We start from the raw sequence: 18,941 nt of genomic DNA on the forward strand, positions 1-18,941 counted from the left end.
AAAATATTTCCTATGGCATTCTATGGAGATAGCATGTTTTTATGACTGATGATTTCTTGGTTCGGTGCTTGTGCTATACAAGATTGCTTAAAGAAATGAGTCACCATTGATAATTCTTCTTATATGAGGACCATAGTGGTCAGCTTTCACTGTATGCTCCCTTGTGTTCTTCTTACTTCTACTGTCTTGATAATCTGTATTATAAAATATACAGCTGCAGCTGTGATTGGATGTAACGTGATGTGATGATCCACTGAGTTTTAGGGTGAAGATAGTCCACAAAATAAATCCTGTAAGCAGCATCTTTGGTTTCCCAAATCGCATTTGAGAAGATATTTGGTGTATGTTCAAAATGCATAATCTGAAAACTATCTGGTCTCATGAAATTCCAGGTAAATGTTTCTGCTTTGTTTTTTTTAAAGGTACATTATTTTAGCTCTCATATCAGTGCAGGCAAGTCCTCTATCAGCTAGTTTTGTGTCTGCAAGGCAATATGCATATGGAAATTTTATGCAGATGCAGTCATAAAAAAAGGTATCCTCCATTTGTGGTTACTTTGGAGACTTGAGAAGATGAAAAACATAGTTTGAGAATGTAGGCTTACTTACAATCAAATGAACCTTGTGCAGATTCTGACGTACAGTACATACGGTTTTACCAATTTGAATGATACACAAAGTCTTTCATACATGAGGCCCTTCGGTCATTGGGATTTTATTTATTGTAAGAGTCTAGTCATTTGTGACCAATTTCGTATATTTAAGTTCGTCATGTGAATCATTAGAAATAACCTATGAATGATAGCTACAGATGTTACTACTTATATAACAGATAAAGCAAATATTGAGTAGCTTTACAAAAATAACCAAACTCAAGATTAGATTTTTTTAACTTTAAGGTCATGATGAAATGTAAGTAGCGACAGTTCGGCAAAGATCGTTTTCACTGGCAGGGCCAGATATGACATTTTGATTGAACATTATGAAGCGAAATAAAAAACATGTATACATCAATTACTCACAATAGGAAGAATTTTCATCTCATGCTGATTTTAAACACCCCCAAAACATCAAAACCTCTTCAAATCTTTGTAAATGAAATACCATTGTTCTGTCCAATAAGTGCAAAGCCATTGCAATGACAAACCAATAAGATGCAGACGCAAGGTTTCCAGTGTCCGTCTCTTTAATGTCTATTTTACCCTAATCCATGTCTCTCTTTTTTTTTTTTCTTAAAAACTTCAAGTATTTGTTGGGAACACAAAAAGTCCAAAAAAAATTTTTTTCTTCTAAAATGCAAAGACAAAAAAAAAAAAGAGATAACAAGAAAGTAATAACCATCATAAAACAACTGTTCAATAATTTTATCAAAGCCATAATAGTCATTAACACAAATATCAATTTCTTAAAAATGTCTAAATCTATCTTACGACTAAAAGAAATTCACCATTTACTTAAAATGTTCACTTTCTGCTTGGCAGTCGGTAAGACTGAACCAACCCACTGATCTTCATTCCAGTCACTATTTTGCTAGTTTTTCTACCAACACAATAGCAAAAGTGGTCATAAAAACAACATCAACTTGAGAAACAAAAAATATAAACCAAAAGCAAAAAAAAAAAAAAAAATGGTCACAATACATGGGGGGAAAAAAACAAAAAACGTTCCTATAATAAAATTAAATAGCAACAGCACATTTATAAACATTTCTAAAATAAAACTCCTAATGCACTGCAATTGCAAATCCAAGTGAAGTCCATACACACATGCATTGAGAGACATTATTGATGAGCAATAACTGCCTTGATACATCCAATCGTGCCCTGCGCTTGTGTTGCCACCTGGTGGTAGGAGCCAAACGCTTACAGTACTGGGCATTTTTGAGTATTCAGCTCTCTGCAATAAACCCAGAGAGCACCAGCGACTGCCTGGACCCACGTCTACAGTGTCTACAGTCTAGTCCATATTGTATAATATGAAACCTGAGCTCTAGACGCGTTACTTTTACAAATGAGTCGGGGAGGTTTTAGAGGTATTACACAAACAGCAGCATTTCCCCAACAACTATCTAATAATTAACCATAAGCCACACCGTCCTGACAATCCTCTCTGAAGGAAAAAAAAAAGCAGACGGATTCAGAGAGAGACTGCGGCCCAGTGGAGCAGCTCCACACACACACACACACTTGACGTCATTCGACTGCATTACAGTACATTTTTGATAAACGATAGGGTTCAGTCTATATACACCAGCCCAGTGAAATGAGGGCCAGTTGAGGTAATCAAATATTCCCCCAAAAAAGTACAACACTGCACATTCCCTAAACTCTCCGAAACTGCACAGTTTTTCAAAAACACTCATGGACCAGATGGCTCGTTCATGCCGCCATGAAACCCAAAGCACCTGGTCCACCAAACACAAGTTGGACAAGACGACAATAAATTAAAAAGAGAAAATAAATAATATTCAATCTATCTTCTCCGCCTACAGAGCCTCGCCCAATCAGAAATCAGGATACTGATATCGATCTCGTTTGGTCCTAGGAGGGGGACGGGAGCTTTGGGAGGATGCTTCAGGTGGGAACGGCACAGTACCTACGTTCCACAGATAAACGCGTACGTACGTCTGTCGTTACGAGACGCCGTCATCTCTATACAGCGTTCTGATCCAACTCAAAACTCCAATGCATTTGCTCAGGGATAATTTGCACAGGATGCTTCAAAAAAAATGTTGACGCAAAAACAAAATAATAACAGCAAAGAAAAAAAAATAAAAGTAGAAAATCTGAGTGATATCGAACAGAAAGCATGCAGTTGAATGAGGAAGCAGTAACAAAGCAAGAAGACTTAAGAACTTTTGGTTACCAGAATTTTCAGAATAAAACCTAAGAACCCGCAAAAGGAACACAGTGATAAAAGTCTATAGACAGAGTTTGGAGATACAGCGGCAGATTGAAGATGGCCGCGGGGGCGATGCTATGGACTTGTGGGCACTGTCATCTCATCTGTTAGTGAAATCATGGTCAGCGCAGTCTCGTCATTTGCATTACTCCAGATATCTGTATTACACAACATTGACGTTGGCTCATTTAGTCATGTTCAACAATCCATTTTCTATTTTTTTTTTCCTGTGGAAAATTCTATTTCCCGTAATCCTCAAGCACACAGTGAGTATAAAAGTGTTCTCAGCAGCATCAGAAGCATTATTCATCAGTGTCGTGTAAGTGGATCTGGAAAAAACGTGCTTTTCTGAGAAATCCCCATGTTGAATTGGAATGAGTGCTGAGAGTTCATTCAAAAGCATGTGATCCATCTTCATCTCCAAAGCATGCTTGCTCCTTCACATTTCCCAGAATCCACCTCATTCCTCATCTCTCTTCTTTCCTTGATACTTTTGAGGAATGCCAGGCTGTGGATCTGATATAAAGAAATAAAAACAGAAATAAATGGTTTAACAATATTGCGCCAACATGGATTGTTGAATAAAGTTTTAAAGTGCACAAAAAGTATTCTCGTAGCCTCATAAAATTAATGTTGAACGAATGATATCACATGGACTATTTAACGATGGCCTTGCTTCTTTTCTGGGCCTTGAACGTATTAGTTGCATTGCTCTCTATGGAGGGTCAGAAAGCTCTCGGATTTCATCTAAAATATCTTAATTTGTGTTCCAAAGATGAATGAAGGTCTTACGGGTTTGGAACGACATGAGGGTGAGTAATTAATGACAGAATTTTTGGGTGAACTCTCTCTTTAATAACTATACAAAAAGTAGTTTTTATAGAGACCACACTGTAACACCACAACAACAACAATAATAACAATAATTTATCGGTATATTATTGCACTTTTCCCACTGCGTGGTATGGTGCATCTCGGCTCGCTTCCTTTTCCACTGCAGTTAGTATCGCTTCAAAATGGGTTGGATTATAGACTAGTTGAGTCACTTTTAGTGCCATGACATTGTAACTGCGAGAACAAATGCGCAAATTTTTTATTTTTTTTTTATATTTTAAAGGGGCCATATGATGCGATTTCAAGTTTCCCTTTCTCTTTGGAGAGTTACAAGCTGTTTGTGCATAGATAAGATCCCTAAAGTTGCAAAGACTAAAGTCTCAAATCCAAAGAGATATTCTCTATAAAAGTTAAGACCACTTATAATGGCTCATTCAAACATCCCCACGTCTACGTCACGGTGTGGGAAGATTTGCAAAACACCGCCCAAGCATATACGCAATGAAAGAGGGAGGAACAATTATTCTCGCTGTAGTATTGTTGCTGCCGCCGATGCCATGTCCTGCAGACGCTGTGCTTCATTGTGAAAGAGAAAGTACTTTGTTTGGGCTTCCAAATGAAGTACACAACTAGAAATCAGTGTTATATTTACAACACTGTTCAACCCTCTACAGACGCCTTGGCAACTGAATCGCCATTGGCTAGTAAATTTTTTAGTTCACTCGCCAGACTGATAATACTAAGATATATATATATATATATATATATATATATATATATATATATATATATATATATATATAACCTACTATATATGTTTGTAAAATGGTACAGCTTTTTAAATATCTGAAAGTACACTCTTAACATCTGTCAGTCAAGCATTATAATATGACATTATGATAATCAAGTATAATTTAATGATAGAACTTTAGTAATTAGGATTAAAACTTAGTAACCATGTATGAATGCATATACATTTGAACTGAATTTAGGACTGGTGGTGCTTTTTTGGTCATTCAGGGTTTCTGTTAAAAAAATGGGAACAAACTAACAATAATATTGATAAAACGATAATAGCTGGATTCATGAATATTAATCAGGTTGTGTGCGAACAGATTAGCTGAAATCAAAACAGGGACGATAATAGGTGAGCCCCAGCCAATGAGATTGCCGTTTGCACATTAGTTCCGCCCACTACCGGAGAACCCGGCAAGTTCTTAAAAGCTGAAAAAATCCATAGGAACTCTGTTATTTTGAAGGAAAATACAACAAAGAATATCGTTCGCATGTAGTGGGTCAATTCTGACCCGCTTGAGGTATTCGGCCAATCACAACACACCAGATAGCTGGCCAATCAGAGCACACCTGGCTTCTCAGAACGATGAACTTTATAAAAACTGGCTCGTTTCAGAAGGAGCATAGAGGAGCAACAATATTGTACAGTACAATGTGTTTTTTGAACCAATACACAAAATAATGTTCTTTTTAGCAACATCATATGACCCCTTTAATTATAATTCAAATGCATTTTGGGGTTTTTTGACCAAAATTGTGTTGTAGATCATTGTTGGGAGGGGCCCCTTTTAATTCATTTAAAAAAAAAAAAAAAAAGGCAGGGGCTACAGCCCTGTGTCATTTTTAATTTTAAGTGCATGTACTGGAAAAAGAGACGAGTTGTCAAAAAACACGTTCTTATACTGACCTAATGAAGGTTTTGAAAGCTGCACTCTGGGGATTGATGCACAAAGGCACTCGTTTGCCTTGCTGGTGCTCTGTTATAAAACGATGGATGAGCTCTGAGACGAAGAGAATAAAACAGGTCATCAAAATAGGTCCTTCATGTCAAAAGATGATGGAGATTTAATTGTAACAAAGCTCCAGAATGAGTCACCTTTGCCCTGCCAGACGGAGTGCATGCTCTGCTCATAGTTGTGGCTGAAAGGTCGATCTGCAGGCGGCTCAAAGTCTCGGGTGTACACCCTCCCGCTGGGCACAGAGTAACAGCACTTACACATGCAGGTGTGGTACCTCAGACGACCCTCATCCAAGTACGGATGAGACAGAGCGTCACTGCCCGTGATGCGCTTAGCCTATAGATGGAGACACACACAAACTATTAAGACACTTAAATTGTTACAACAGATTTCTTTTTCACATAAATATTGCTCTTTTGAACATATTAAAGGAATCTCAAACAATGTATCAGAGTTTCCACAAAAATATTTAGCAGAGCAACTATTTTCAACAGTGATAATTAATTCAGCAGCAAATCATCATATCAGAATGACTTCTGAAGGATCATGTGACACTGAAGACTGGAGTAATGATGCTGAAAATGCAACTTTCCCATTACAGGAATTAATTACATTTTAAACTAAAACATGCATTCTAAAGTGTAATGGTACCAACTATAATGTCAATGACGATTCACTATATTCTCATTACTCACAGAAAATCATGTTAACGCATCTAAGTAGGAGTTACAGTATAAACCATTCAGAAAGTATTACATATTTATTTTAACATTTAGGAGAGTATTTTTGCCATTGTGCTTTCTCATAGTTTTGTGAGATTCCTCCATTTATGGAAGAATGTGCTTTAAATGTAAATGTTATGAAATACAAACAGAAGTGTATATATATACAGCCCCAAAATAGCTATTATTTTAAGTATAGGCCATAAATAAATAACCACAAAATAATTTGCCAAAATGTAGTCAGTCATCACTGTAATCTAGAAAAGTCATACTCACTGGATCAAAAACTAGCATGCGGCACAAAAGATGAACAGCTTCATGTGTTGCTCCATCTGACAACATGTACAGAACAGACAGCGAGGGCTAAGAGAGAGAAAGCACAGATAAAAGTTAGAATATTGTATTTGATTTGAGGACAGATTTGTGCATTACATCTTTATGGACTAATGGTACTGAACTGGTTTGTGGGGTCCTCTAAGAATGTGCGCTCTCGCTCCTTCACACGCGGATGACATGGCAGAAAGAGGAGGAGTCCCGAGGAGATCAGTGATCAGATCCAACTGAGAGAAAGAGAGAGGAGGAGAAACACTTTAATTCACTATTTCTCAAAATCTAATTAATTAAAAGGACCTAATTTTCAGCAAGATTACATTATTAAAAAAAAGATCCTTTAATATACAGTAGCGTTTGTGTATATAAACATTTGAGGTCAGTATGACTTTATTTGAAAGAAGGCTCTCGTGTTCACCAAAGCTGCGTTTAATTTATTCCTGTGATGGAAAAGCTTCATTTCCATGATTTCATTACTAATTGTCATTATCCCATTATTTCATTACTGCAGTCTTCAGTGTCACGTGATCCTTCAGAAATCATACTAATATGCTGATTTGATGCTCAAGAAACATTTCTTATCAAGGTTGAAAATATTATCATCAGTGTTGATAACAGCTGTGCTGCTTTTGTTTCTGTAAATATAAATTTTGCTCAATTCAATGCACAAATATAAGTATTAACTTCTTTCAAAAATGTTACCGTCCTTTAAACTTTTGTGTACGTCATTACCTGTTGTATGGGGCTCTGAGCCTGGAAAAGAATACGCCTGCCCAGCAACTCTGCGAAGATGCAGCCTACAGACCAGACATCTATCGATGAAGTGTAATGCTGGCATCCCATCAGAACCTCAGGAGCACGGTAATACTGCGTCACCACCTCCTGGGTCATGTGACGAGAAGGATCCGGCTCCTCCACTCGCGCCAGGCCAAAGTCACAAATCTAAATGAGAAGGAAAAGTGACACATCTCACTTTGCCATTGTTATTTGATTGAGCACATTTGATGTACACATTACCTTAAGCAGACAGTTGCTGTTGACCAGCAGGTTCCCTGGTTTGATGTCTCTGTGCAGAATGCCTGCAGAATGCAGGTACTTCAGCCCTGCAAGAAACAGAGAGAGGACATATCATAAAGGACACTGACAGGAAGAACATATCACACAACCAAGCGCCAACTGTCCTAATTAGGAAATTAATACTTCCTGCACTTGCTGTGTTGTTAGAGGTGCTTTGCCTCCACTACTTCATGTCATAAATGAACTTGGAAGGCAGGCACACAAAACAAATTGAAAGGAAATAATGTGAATAAAACAAAATAAAAAAAAAGCTTACTCTTTGGGATCAAAAGTGACAGCAATGTTACAAAAGACTTCCATTTCAAATACATGCTGTTCATTTAAACTTTATATTCATCACATAATCTTAAAAAAACATCTAACCAACCACAAACTTCTGAAAGGTAGTGTATAAAATAAAACAATGATGAAAACCTTAAAATGACAACAATGGACAAACAAGCACCACTCTTATACAATCACTCTTGCTCTCCACTAATAGTGTGGCAACGTTAGCACAACATTTTATACATTCATTGTATGATATTGGATTTTGGTATTCAAAGCATTTCACAAGTACGATTCCATTAATACTGTTATCCATACTCCAGATTCATTACAGATTCACCAGACTCGCCCAGCAACAAGAGTAAAAACTGCCCCAAACAAGATTGACACTTCAGTGGGATTTTGCTGACAAATGTTATTTTCAGAACATAAGATTAAAGCTTCCCAGGATGATTACAAGGTCAAAGATAATCCCACTCTGCAACGCAGGCACAAAAACACATCAAACTTTCATCTGTCCTGATTAAATACTCCAGATTCCCAAAATTAAAAAAAGAAAAAAAAATGTAATCCAAAAGTGACATATGCCCATGTGAACTCACCCCTGAGTATCTGGTAGAGGAACACCTTGATGTGATCGGTGGTGAGAGGCTGAGGGGAAACGATGACTTTATGTAGGTCACTCTGCATGAGCTCTGTGATCACGTATCTACAGACCCAGTTAAGAAAACAACTGACCTGCAAAACACCTGCCGCCACAATAACAACTTCTACTGTGTGTTAGGACTGCAAAACCATTAATCGCATTCAAGTTTGTTTACATACTGTGTATATTTATTATGTATATATAAATACACACACATATGTATACATTTAAACAAATATTTGTATGCATATAATATAATTTATATTATATATAAATACTTTAATATATAAATCTAACATTTTTTCTTAAAATATACGTGTATATATAGTATGTAAACAAAATTTTATTTTGAATGTGATTAATCGAGATTAATTGTTTTGCAGCCCTAATATATGTATAATCTATTACTGTGGCAGTGATATTATTTTAGAGGTTTTCTTGAATTTTACACTTCCTAACACAGCTAGTTGCACATTTACTCACCAAAGCTCATTTTCACTTGTATTTGGCGCTTGGCAGGGTGTTAATTTTGGACGTTGGATGCAAACCAGGACATTCATAAATTAATAAGTGCAAAAACAGCTTCACATTATGCTAAACCTGAGTTAAAAATAATTGCTAGCCTGTGCTGTAAAAATTAATATTATAAAGACTAAAAGTTCAAAATTCTGAGTCATTGCAAAACCGCAAATATACATATATACAAGTTATATTCAATATTATTACATCAATTTGCTCTGCAAACTGCAATCAACTAAACCCTTGGCACAGTATTTTCCTTGTTTTCACATGTTTGGGTCATGTTCTGGTCTGCCTTTACTCCATGTCTGCAAATACAGCTACTGCGGTTTAATTTTATACCATCTGCCTCATGATATATACCGTCAAACACTCCTAATGGAAACAAACCAACTACTTAAAGGGATAGTTCACCTAAAAATAACAGGTTTAGAACAACTTTCTTCAGATGAACACAGATGAAGACAATCCACCTCTGAAGAAACTGATGCATCATCTGGGGTCATATGTGTTACCATTGTATTTACTTGTGTGGTTTTTGAAGCATCAGCTTTGAGGGGTCCTGTACACTTGCACTATATGGACTCAAAAATCTGTGTGTTCAATTGAAGAAACCTGTCGTTCATCTGGGATGGCATGAGTACGAGTAAATGATGAGAGAATTTGAATTTTTGGGCAGAACATCCCTTGAATCCCTTTAGTACTGACTACTGAGGCATGAATAGAATAAATAATAAAGTATCGGAGGGGAACAACTTCAGGTGAAGCTTGAGTCTGAAGGATACATCTCCTCAAAGCAGTCGATTTGTGGAGGTTGGAGAATGTCAAGGGCAGACAGCACCTGCCAAAGCAAATTCCCATCATTACAAATGCCATGCAATCAAGTTCCAAAACTGAAAAAACACACACTGTATTTCTCAATAAACCCATTCTCTCTTCTTATGCCCACCCATGCATAAAAGTCTCCCTTTTCCACCCGCAAAACTTACATTGTCATGTTTAAAGAAACACAGCATCCGGAGTTCCCTGAACACACGTTTGCAGGAGACCAGGTTCTGGAAGACATTCGGCATTTTCTTCAGAGCCACCTTACGCCCATCCCGAGGGTCCGTCACAGACCTATCGATGCAAAAGGATAGCCAGAGTGTGTAATAACACCACTGCCCAAACTTTGGGTTTTGTAACATTTTAATTAAACATATTGAAATAGAAAGGAATTTCTGTTCTTACTGCATTTGTAATTAAATAAATGCTGCCTTGGTGAGACTTTTTTCCAAAAAATGGCAAACTTTTGAACGGTAGTGTAACTACATGACAGACGGTCATCATAAATCATTGTGCTAAGATGACAGCAGGACTCACCAGACCACTCCAAATGCACCATAACCGATAGGCCGATCAGGCTCCATTTCAGCAGGACTTGGAACCTCACTTGCTGGGTTACTGTGAGGTTGTGGGATGGCCGCCCCTCCGCCTGCGCTTCCCCCGAGAGATGCCGGATGTCTGGGAGTCCCAGCGGGTGCGTTGGGTCCAGTTGGATTTGGTGTTGCGCTGAGGCCCGTTGAGAGAGTGCCGGTCGTGGTGTTGACACAAAAATACTTGTGGCCTAACTCTGCTCCAGGGAACAAGTTACCACACACTGTTGGCCGAGAGGATCCATGGAAAGCCATCCTACATGATAAACACAGGTGAGGAATTGTCATTAAAGCGATTGTGCACCAAAACAATGACAATTGTGTCAGCATCTGAACAATGCTGATAACCAGGCTGCTTCCATTCTCATTGATTTCTATGGTCTTTTTTGTCCATACAATGGGAACCGAAACGGTTTGGTTACCAACATACATAAAATTATTTTCCACAAATAAAAGTCAAGCATCCCTGGAGTGACATGAAGGTGAGAAAATTATGACAATTTTCATTTTTGGGTGATCCCGTTAAAATGAATATCTGCAGTCCTAGGGCTGCAAAACAATTAATTGCAATAAACCGCATTCAAAATAAACGTTTTTTGTTTCCATACTATATGTGTGTGTGCTATATATATATATATATATATATATATATATATATACACACACACACACGTATATATTTTTAAACATTTGTATGTATGTGTATATATACTTGTATAGAATTTATGTTATATATATACACACAGGTGCTGGTCATAAAATTAGAATATCATGAAAAAGTTTATTTCAGTAATACCATTCAAAAAGTGAAACTTGTGTATTAGATTCATTCATTACACACAGACTGATGTATTTCAAATGTTTATTTCCTTTCATTTTGATGATTATAACTGACAACAAATGAAAGTCCCAAATTTCAGTATCTCAGAAAATTAGAATATCAATTAAGACCAATGTAAAAAAAAAAAGATTTTTAGAAATGTTGGCCAACTGAAAAGTATGAACATGAAAAGTATGAGCATGTACAGCACTCAATATTTAGTTGGGGCTCCTTTGGCCTGGATTACTGCAGCAATGCGGCGTGGCATGGAGTCGATCAGTCTGTGGCACTGCTCAGGTGTTATGAGAGCCCATGTTGCTCTGATAGTGGCCTTTAGCTCTTCTGAATTGTTGGGTCTGGCGTATTGCATCTTCCTCTTCACAATACCCCATAGGTTTTCTATGGGGTTAAGGTCAGGCGAGTTTACTGGCCAATCAAGAACAAGGATACCATGGTCCTTAAACCAGGTACTGGTAGCTTTGGCAGTGTGTGCAGGTGCCAAGTCCTGTTGGAAAATGAAATCTGCATCTCCATAAAGTTGGTCAGCAGCAGGAAGCATGTAGTGCTCTAAAACTTCCTGGTAGACGGCTGCGTTGACCTTGGACCTCAGAAAACACAATGGACCAACACCAGCAGATGACATCGCACCCCAAACCATCAATGACTGTGGAAACTTTACACTGGACCTCAAGCAACGTGGATTATGTGCCTCTCCTCTCTTCCTCCAGACTCTGGGACCTTGATTTCCAAAGGAAATGCTAAATTTACTTTCTTTAGAGAACATAACTTTGGACCACTCAGCAGCAGTCCAGTCAAGATGCTTCTGACGCTGTCTCTTGTTCAAGAGTGGCTTGACACAAGGAATGCGACAGCTGAAACCCATGTCTTGCATATGTCTGTGCGTGGTGGTTCTTGAAGCACTGACTCCAGCTGCAGTCCACTCTTTGTGAATCCCCCCCACATTTTTGAATGGGTTTTGTTTCACAATCCTCTCCAGGGTGCAGTTATCCCTATTGCTTGTACACTTTTTTCTACCACATCTTGTCCTTCCCTTCGCCTCTCTATTAATGTGCTTGGACACAGAGCTCTGTGAACAGCCAGCCTCTTTAGCAATGACCTTTTGTGTGTTGCCCTCCTTGTGCAAGGTGTCAATGAACTGTCAAGTCAGCAGTCTTCCCCATGATTGTGTAGCCTACAGAACTAGACTGAGGCTACATCCACACGAAGACGGATTTCTCCATATCCGATCTTTTTTTTTGCCTAAAATTCCGTAAACACGGAGTCGTCTCAGGAAATATCTGTGTCCACACGGAATCACTGAAACCGACTGAAAACGATGTAGTACACATGCCAGACCAATATGGCGCTGTAATTCTGCCACAGAGATACACAAAACAACAGAGAAGAAGACTTGGACCATGTGCGTAAACCTTGCACGCTGAATATAAACTAACACACAAAGCAGAAGATTTTGCTTTAATAAAACTAATGAGCTCAGTAGGTTCTGCAGCACGGACACAGGCACGTAGTCTGACATTGTTGTTGTTGTTGTCACTGTTATGTGACGCAGCGGTGTCTGATTAGGGGCGAGACGTGGTCTGATGATGTCATCGTTTCAGAAAATATACGGATTCGCCGTCCACACAAAACACAAAAACATGAAAACGGCGTTTTCAAATTTATCCACCCTGGGATCCGGTTTCAAAAATGATCGGTTTCACTCTTCGAAAACGCCGGTTTCGTGTGGACGAAACGCCTATACGGTAAAAAATGTATGCGTATACAGAGAAACGCGTCTTCGTGTGGACGGGGCCTGAGAGACCATTTAAAGGCTTTTGCAGGTGTTTTGAGTTATTTAGCTGATTAGTGTGTGGCACCAGGTGTCTTCAATATTGAACATTTTCACAATATTCTGACATACTGAATTTTGGACTTTCATTTGTTGTCAGTTATAATCATCAAAATTAAAGGAAATAAACATTTGAAATACATCAGTCTGTGTGCAATGAATGAATCTAATGTACAAGTTTCACTTTTTGAATGGTATTACTGAAATAAATCAACTTTTTCATGATATTCTAATTTTATGACCAGCACCTGTATATATGTTTTATCAAAAATTTTTCCTTAATATATACATGTGTATTTATATATACACATAATAATTTGAATACGAATAATCATGATTAATCGTTTTGCAGCCCTAGATAAAACCACAAATTTCTCAATTATGGGACATGTACCAAACTGACAGAAAATCCCCACTAAACTTTCATGGAACACAAATGGAATAAAACAGGCATGGTCCACTGATAATCTTCAAATTCGCTGAAACTCGCGATGACACTCAACACTTGGCATGGTTGGTTCTCGTGTGTGTCATAACCAAACTTCAAGGCTGAATATGTAGGATGTGACATGACATTCAAAATCTGCATTGCAGTTTCCAGTGAATCATGCCTTTTATTTTTGCTTGCTCCTCATGTAATGTTATCGTATGACTTCAGATGAATTGGAATACAGGGTAGAAAGAGCTTGTGTCATTTGGGGGGCTTAACAGCTGTGGTCACAAAAGTTTGAAATTACACGTTATATATTATACATTTAAATGTATATATTATATAAATGTAACTATTCATTTATGTTTTCTGAATAGTCGTGATAGCAATATGGTAATTTGTTAAGGTGAAGACTTCCTCAACAGTTAACCAGTCCAAAAAGAATTAGGTATAAACAAATACCAAAATATTGAACCTAAACATATAGGTAAATAACACAACCAAATTGTGTAGCCAGTGTTCACTTCCTGCAGCCGTATAGCAACAGTGCAGCTCCCTCAGAAACATTAATAGACCAAAAGCATGCCAAAGGTTGATGTACTTTAATCATGTGCTCGGTCGGTGGTCTGACAGCACATTTCTCTGTAATATCAGTGTGAATAGCCGGCAAAAACTTGTGCTTGCAACACGTCTGGAAAGTTCACATCAGTCTTATTCCTCATCTTTGTTCGCAAGCTGCTCTTTCCTCTATAAACCCAAGCTAACAAGCTACCCTTCAATGACACAACTCGTTACAAGGTTAATGTTTAAGCTGCTATTAGCCCTTCCACACACCACAGCAGCCTACATCTCAATCCTCTACATTTTTTTGGTTTAGTTTGATAGAATTTCAAGCCAGTTAGCTCTAAAACTAATGTAGCTAATGCGACCTCGCCAGCTGTTACCTCCGGTGTTCTGAAATATTCGGTGATGCTGGGTGGAGCATGCTCCTCTATTTCTATTCTATTCTATTGACTGAATGGCTAGATGAGTGGTGCACACTGGACACTCTATGATGTCTGCTGTTCTATTACACTATAAGAGAGTGGATTTTTTCCTTTAAGATTGAAAGTTAAATTCAATGTCTTGCCAGGTAATATATCCTCAGGAAGGAAAGATCATTTATTTAAACTCATGCACAGATGTGTGAAGACCTGGGTCTACGCCTTTTGAATGAATCAGGTTTTTCTTCATTATATAAAAAAGGGATGATGTATTACATGTGATAAAGAATATAATGTCACCTTGATTACCTCTGGATAACATGTGCCTGGCTTGTGGAGAACAATATCCCCACACACCAGACAAGGTAGACACTTGGGTATGTTAGATTATTATTATTATATATAAACACTACAGTGTATTTTAAAGTTGCACTACCTTATTCATTCATGTGTTGTAAACAGGCCAAGTTTGGAGGCACATTTTATTTATCCGGGATGTCAAGGCCCCATTTAAAGTGTTTTGTCCACATACACATCTGTACATAAAACTTAACACCAAATCATTTGATGTCTTTAATGTATTCAGCATTATAACTTCATTTCTTTATAGTAGTACCTGTGCAAATTTATATGTGGTATGTTACTTTAGCTGCTTAAATCATGTGAAATGATACTACAATCTGTTATTTACCAGCTGAACAAGCAAAACTAAATATTGTATCAGATCTTTATGCTACCTTAGATATGTATACAAGTTATCAAACACAACTTTAAAAGACCCTGGAAAGGGTTTATAACACATATCCTAATGACAGGCAGGCAAATGAACTGCTGTAATCATGAAATCAAACATAACATATGCAATCTACAAACTATTGTGCTCATATGAACAAAACTTCAAAAAGACTAAATGAGCTAGATCGCCACTGTCGCTGAAACATAATTACATTACGAAACAGGAAACTCATGAATATATATTCCCAGCGTCACCGAAAAGCTCAGACACCGGCTAGCTAGCTAATTAATCTGCTCCGTGACCTATATATATGATGTTTATATGCACAAACGGTCCATTTCAGAACGAAAATAACAACATGAAGTGAATATAACCCAACATAATGCACACAGAAATGTAAATGCGAGCTGGAAGTCGTGGTAAAGGCGGATAATGTCGCTTTATTGGCTGCAGATGTTTGTAAAGTTAGCTTTAGCACAGCGGCTAACCTCTCGGAGCTGAAGGCAGCGGCGGAGCTCAGATCTTCATGACGGACGCATTTCTGCTCGCTTTAAATCCTTCTGCTGCAGCCGACTCCAAACCTCACCTGCCTCGCCGTGTTCCTCTCTCTCTGATCTGGAAATCAGCTGTTGGGGATAGCGGTAGAGAGGGAGGGGGATGGAGTGAGTGAAAGAAAGGAGGGATGAGTGTATGGGGGAGGGGAGGACCAGCGGTGTAAACAATGCGAGGGACGCGGCTTAACCCTTCACTGTCTTGAGCTAATTATACACTCACCCTGCTTTACAGGAATACGGTACAAATTACAGAATTTCTTTTAAAAAAAAGGTATATGAAAGCAGGTGCTTCACCTTCAGGAAACATTAGTTTTAAGAGGTTTACTAGAAATGAGACTGTAAAATTCTTTTTTTTCACGTTTTATGTTGCAGCCTTCCCAGACAGCAACATAGTGTTGGCCCAGATCCGGCCCACATCTGGCCCGTGTGAAATCCATGCAGGCCTGGTGTCTGGGTTATGTTGAACTCCTTTGAATTACTAATTTTTTTTCCACATCAATCTACACTCCATTCACCATAATGTCAAAGCAAAACCCGAACTGTTAGAACTTCGTAAATTTATTACAAATAAAAAACTGAAATAAGCACATTGCACAGGCACATTCAGTCATACCCTTAACTCAGTACTTAACTAAGCACCTTTACAAAGTTTTTTGGGGGGGTATGAGGCAACAAGCTTTGCACATCAGAATTTGGCAATTATCTGCCATTCTTCACCTCACCTCTTCACCTCTCAAGCTCTGTCAGGTTGGATGAGGGCAGATGCACATTTTCAGATTTCTCCAGAAATATTTGTTTGGGTTCAAGCTCAGGCTCTGGCTGGGCCATGCAAGGACATTCACAGAGTTGTCTATAAGCCACTCTCGCGGTGTTTAGGTTCATTGTCTTGTTGGAAGGTGAACCTTCTGCCCAGCCTGAGGTTCTGAATACTCTGGACTGGATTTCATTAAGGCCATCTCAATATTTTGGTTCATTGAGCTTTTCTTCTACTCTGACGAGTCCCTCAGTCCCTGCCCCCACAACATGAGGCTGCTACCAGCACACTTTACTTTTGGGATGGTACTCTGCAGGTGATGAGTAGAGCTGGTTTCCTTCAAACATGATGCTTAGAATTGAGGTTCATCAAACCAGATAATCTTGTTTCTCAGCGTCTGAGGGTCCTTTAGGTGCTTTGTTGCAAATTCCAAGTGTGTTTTCATCTCACCAAGCAGAGGATTAAATTTGTCACCAGTCTAGACAAGGCCCTTCTCCATCAGTTGCTCAGTTTGGCCAGGAGGCCAGCTCTAGGAAGAGTGATAATGAAGGCTACATGCTTCTGTGAACCTTCAATGCAGCAGAATTTTTTTTTCTGAACTCTTCCCCAGATCTGTGGCTTGACAAGCCTGTTTCTGAGCTCTACAGACAGTTTGTTTGACCTCAGGGCTTGGTTTATGCTCAGATATGCATTTTCAGCTGCTAGACCTTTTCTGAGAGGGGTGTGCCTTTCCAAATCATACTCATTCAAATGAATTTGCCACAGTTTAACTCCACTGGAAGTGTTGTAACATCTACAAGCGATAGGAGTGCCCCTGAGCTAAATTTCAACTGTCCCAGATAAGGGTATGATTACTTATGCAATGGAATCATTTCAGTTTTTTTTATTTGTAATAAATTTGCAAAGATGTTAAAAACCACTTTTTTCTCTCTGCCATTATAGTGTATGGAGTGTAGAATGAGGTGGGTTTTAAAAAAAAAAAAAAAAGTTATTTAAAGCCGTTTAACATGAGGCAGCAACATAACAAAATGAAGGGGTATGGATACTATTTATAGGCACTATATACAGTGGGTACGGAAAGTATTCAGACCCCCTTAAAATTTTCACTCTTTGTTATATTGCAGCCATTTGCTAAAATCATTTAAGTTATTTTTTTTTTCCTCAATGTACACACAGCACCCATATTAACAAAAACACAGAATTGTTGACATTTTTGCAGCTTTATTAAAAAAGAAAAACTGAAATATCACATGGTCCTAAGTATTCAGACCCTTTGCTCAGTATTTAGTAGAAGCACCCTTTTGATCTAATACAGCCATGAGTCTTTTTGGGAAAGATGCAACAAGTTTTTCACACCTGGATTTGGGGATCCTCTGCCATTCCTCCTTGCAGATCCTCTCCAGTTCTGTCAGGTTGGATGGTAAACATTGGTGGACAGCCATTTTTAGGTCTCTCCAGAGATGCTCAATTGGGTTTAAGTCAGGGCTCTGGCTGGGCCATTCAAGAACAGTCACAGAGTTGTTGTGAAGCCACTCCTTTGTTATTTTAGCTGTGTGCTTGGGGTCATTGTCTTGTTGGAAGGTAAACCTTCGGCCCAGTCTGAAGTCCTGAGCACTCTGGAGAAGGTTTTCATCCAGGATATCCCTGTACTTGGCCGCATTCATCTTTCCCTCGATTACAACCAGTCGTCCTGTCCCTGCAGCTGAAAAACACCCCCATAGCATGATGCTGCCACCACGCTTCACTGTTGGGACTGTATTGGACAGGTGATGAGCAGTGCCTGGTTTTCTCCACACATACCGCTTAGAATTAAGGCCAAAAAGTTCTATCTTGGTCTCATCAGACCAGATAATCTTATTTCTCACCATCTTGGAGTCCTTCAGGTGTTTTTTGTGTCTTGCACTGAGGAGAGGTTTCCGTCGGGCCACTCTGCCATAAAGCCCCGACTGGTGGAGGGCTGCAGTGATGGTTGACTTTCTACAACTTTCTCCCATCTCCCGACTGCATCTCTGGAGCTCAGCCACAGTGATCTTTGGGTTCTTCTTTACCTCTCTCACCAAGGCTCTTCTCCCCTGATAGCTCAGTTTGGCCGGACGGCCAGCTCTAAGAAGGGTTCTGGTCGTCCCAAACCTCATCCATTTAAGGATTATGGAGGCCACTGTGCTCTTAGGAACCTTAAGTGTAGCAGAAATTTTTTTGTAACCTTGGCCAGATCTGTGCCTTGTCACAATTAATTTGCTCTGACATGCACTGTGAGCTGTAAGGTCTTATATAGACAGGTGTATGGCTTTCCTAATCAAGTCCAGTCAGTATAATCAAACACAGCTGGACTCAAATGAAGGTGTAGAACC

At 38.8% G+C, this 18,941-nt stretch overlaps 1 protein-coding gene across 1 annotated transcript; it reads right to left on the bottom strand.

Moving 5' to 3' along the window:
• Positions 1-687: 687 nt before the first annotated feature.
• Positions 688-16,012, bottom strand: LOC306846807 (serine/threonine-protein kinase NLK2-like). Its single transcript, XM_079380429.1, has 12 exons — positions 15,771-16,012; positions 10,412-10,720; positions 10,039-10,168; positions 9,835-9,890; positions 8,487-8,593; positions 7,558-7,643; positions 7,273-7,482; positions 6,669-6,770; positions 6,487-6,573; positions 5,626-5,824; positions 5,437-5,530; positions 688-3,416 (listed from the first exon to the last, which is right to left on the bottom strand). The coding sequence occupies exons 2-12, from the start codon at positions 10,717-10,719 to the stop codon at positions 3,368-3,370; spliced, it is 1,428 nt and encodes a 475-aa protein (XP_079236555.1). The 5' UTR covers position 10,720; positions 15,771-16,012; the 3' UTR covers positions 688-3,367.
• Between the last annotated feature and the right edge of the window lie 2,929 nt (positions 16,013-18,941).

The sequence above is a fragment of the Barbus barbus genome (genome assembly GCF_936440315.1).
Source record: "Barbus barbus genome assembly, chromosome: 3".
In the NCBI taxonomy this organism is placed as follows: domain Eukaryota; kingdom Metazoa; phylum Chordata; class Actinopteri; order Cypriniformes; family Cyprinidae; genus Barbus; species Barbus barbus.

What these genes read in the sequence shown, in the direction of transcription:
- LOC306846807 (XM_079380429.1), bottom strand. Translation starts at nt 10,719, where the DNA reads ATGGCTTTCCATGGATCCTCTCGGCCAACAGTGTGTGGTAACTTGTTC. An exon ending in ATCGACTGCTTTGAGGAGAT is followed by an intron (nt 8,594 to 9,834) that starts GTATCCTTCAGA and finishes CTGGGTCTGTAG; the next exon opens with ATACGTGATCACAGAGCTCA. An exon ending in TTAGAGGACCCCACAAACCA is followed by an intron (nt 6,574 to 6,668) that starts GTTCAGTACCAT and finishes TCTCTCTCTTAG; the next exon opens with CCCTCGCTGTCTGTTCTGTA.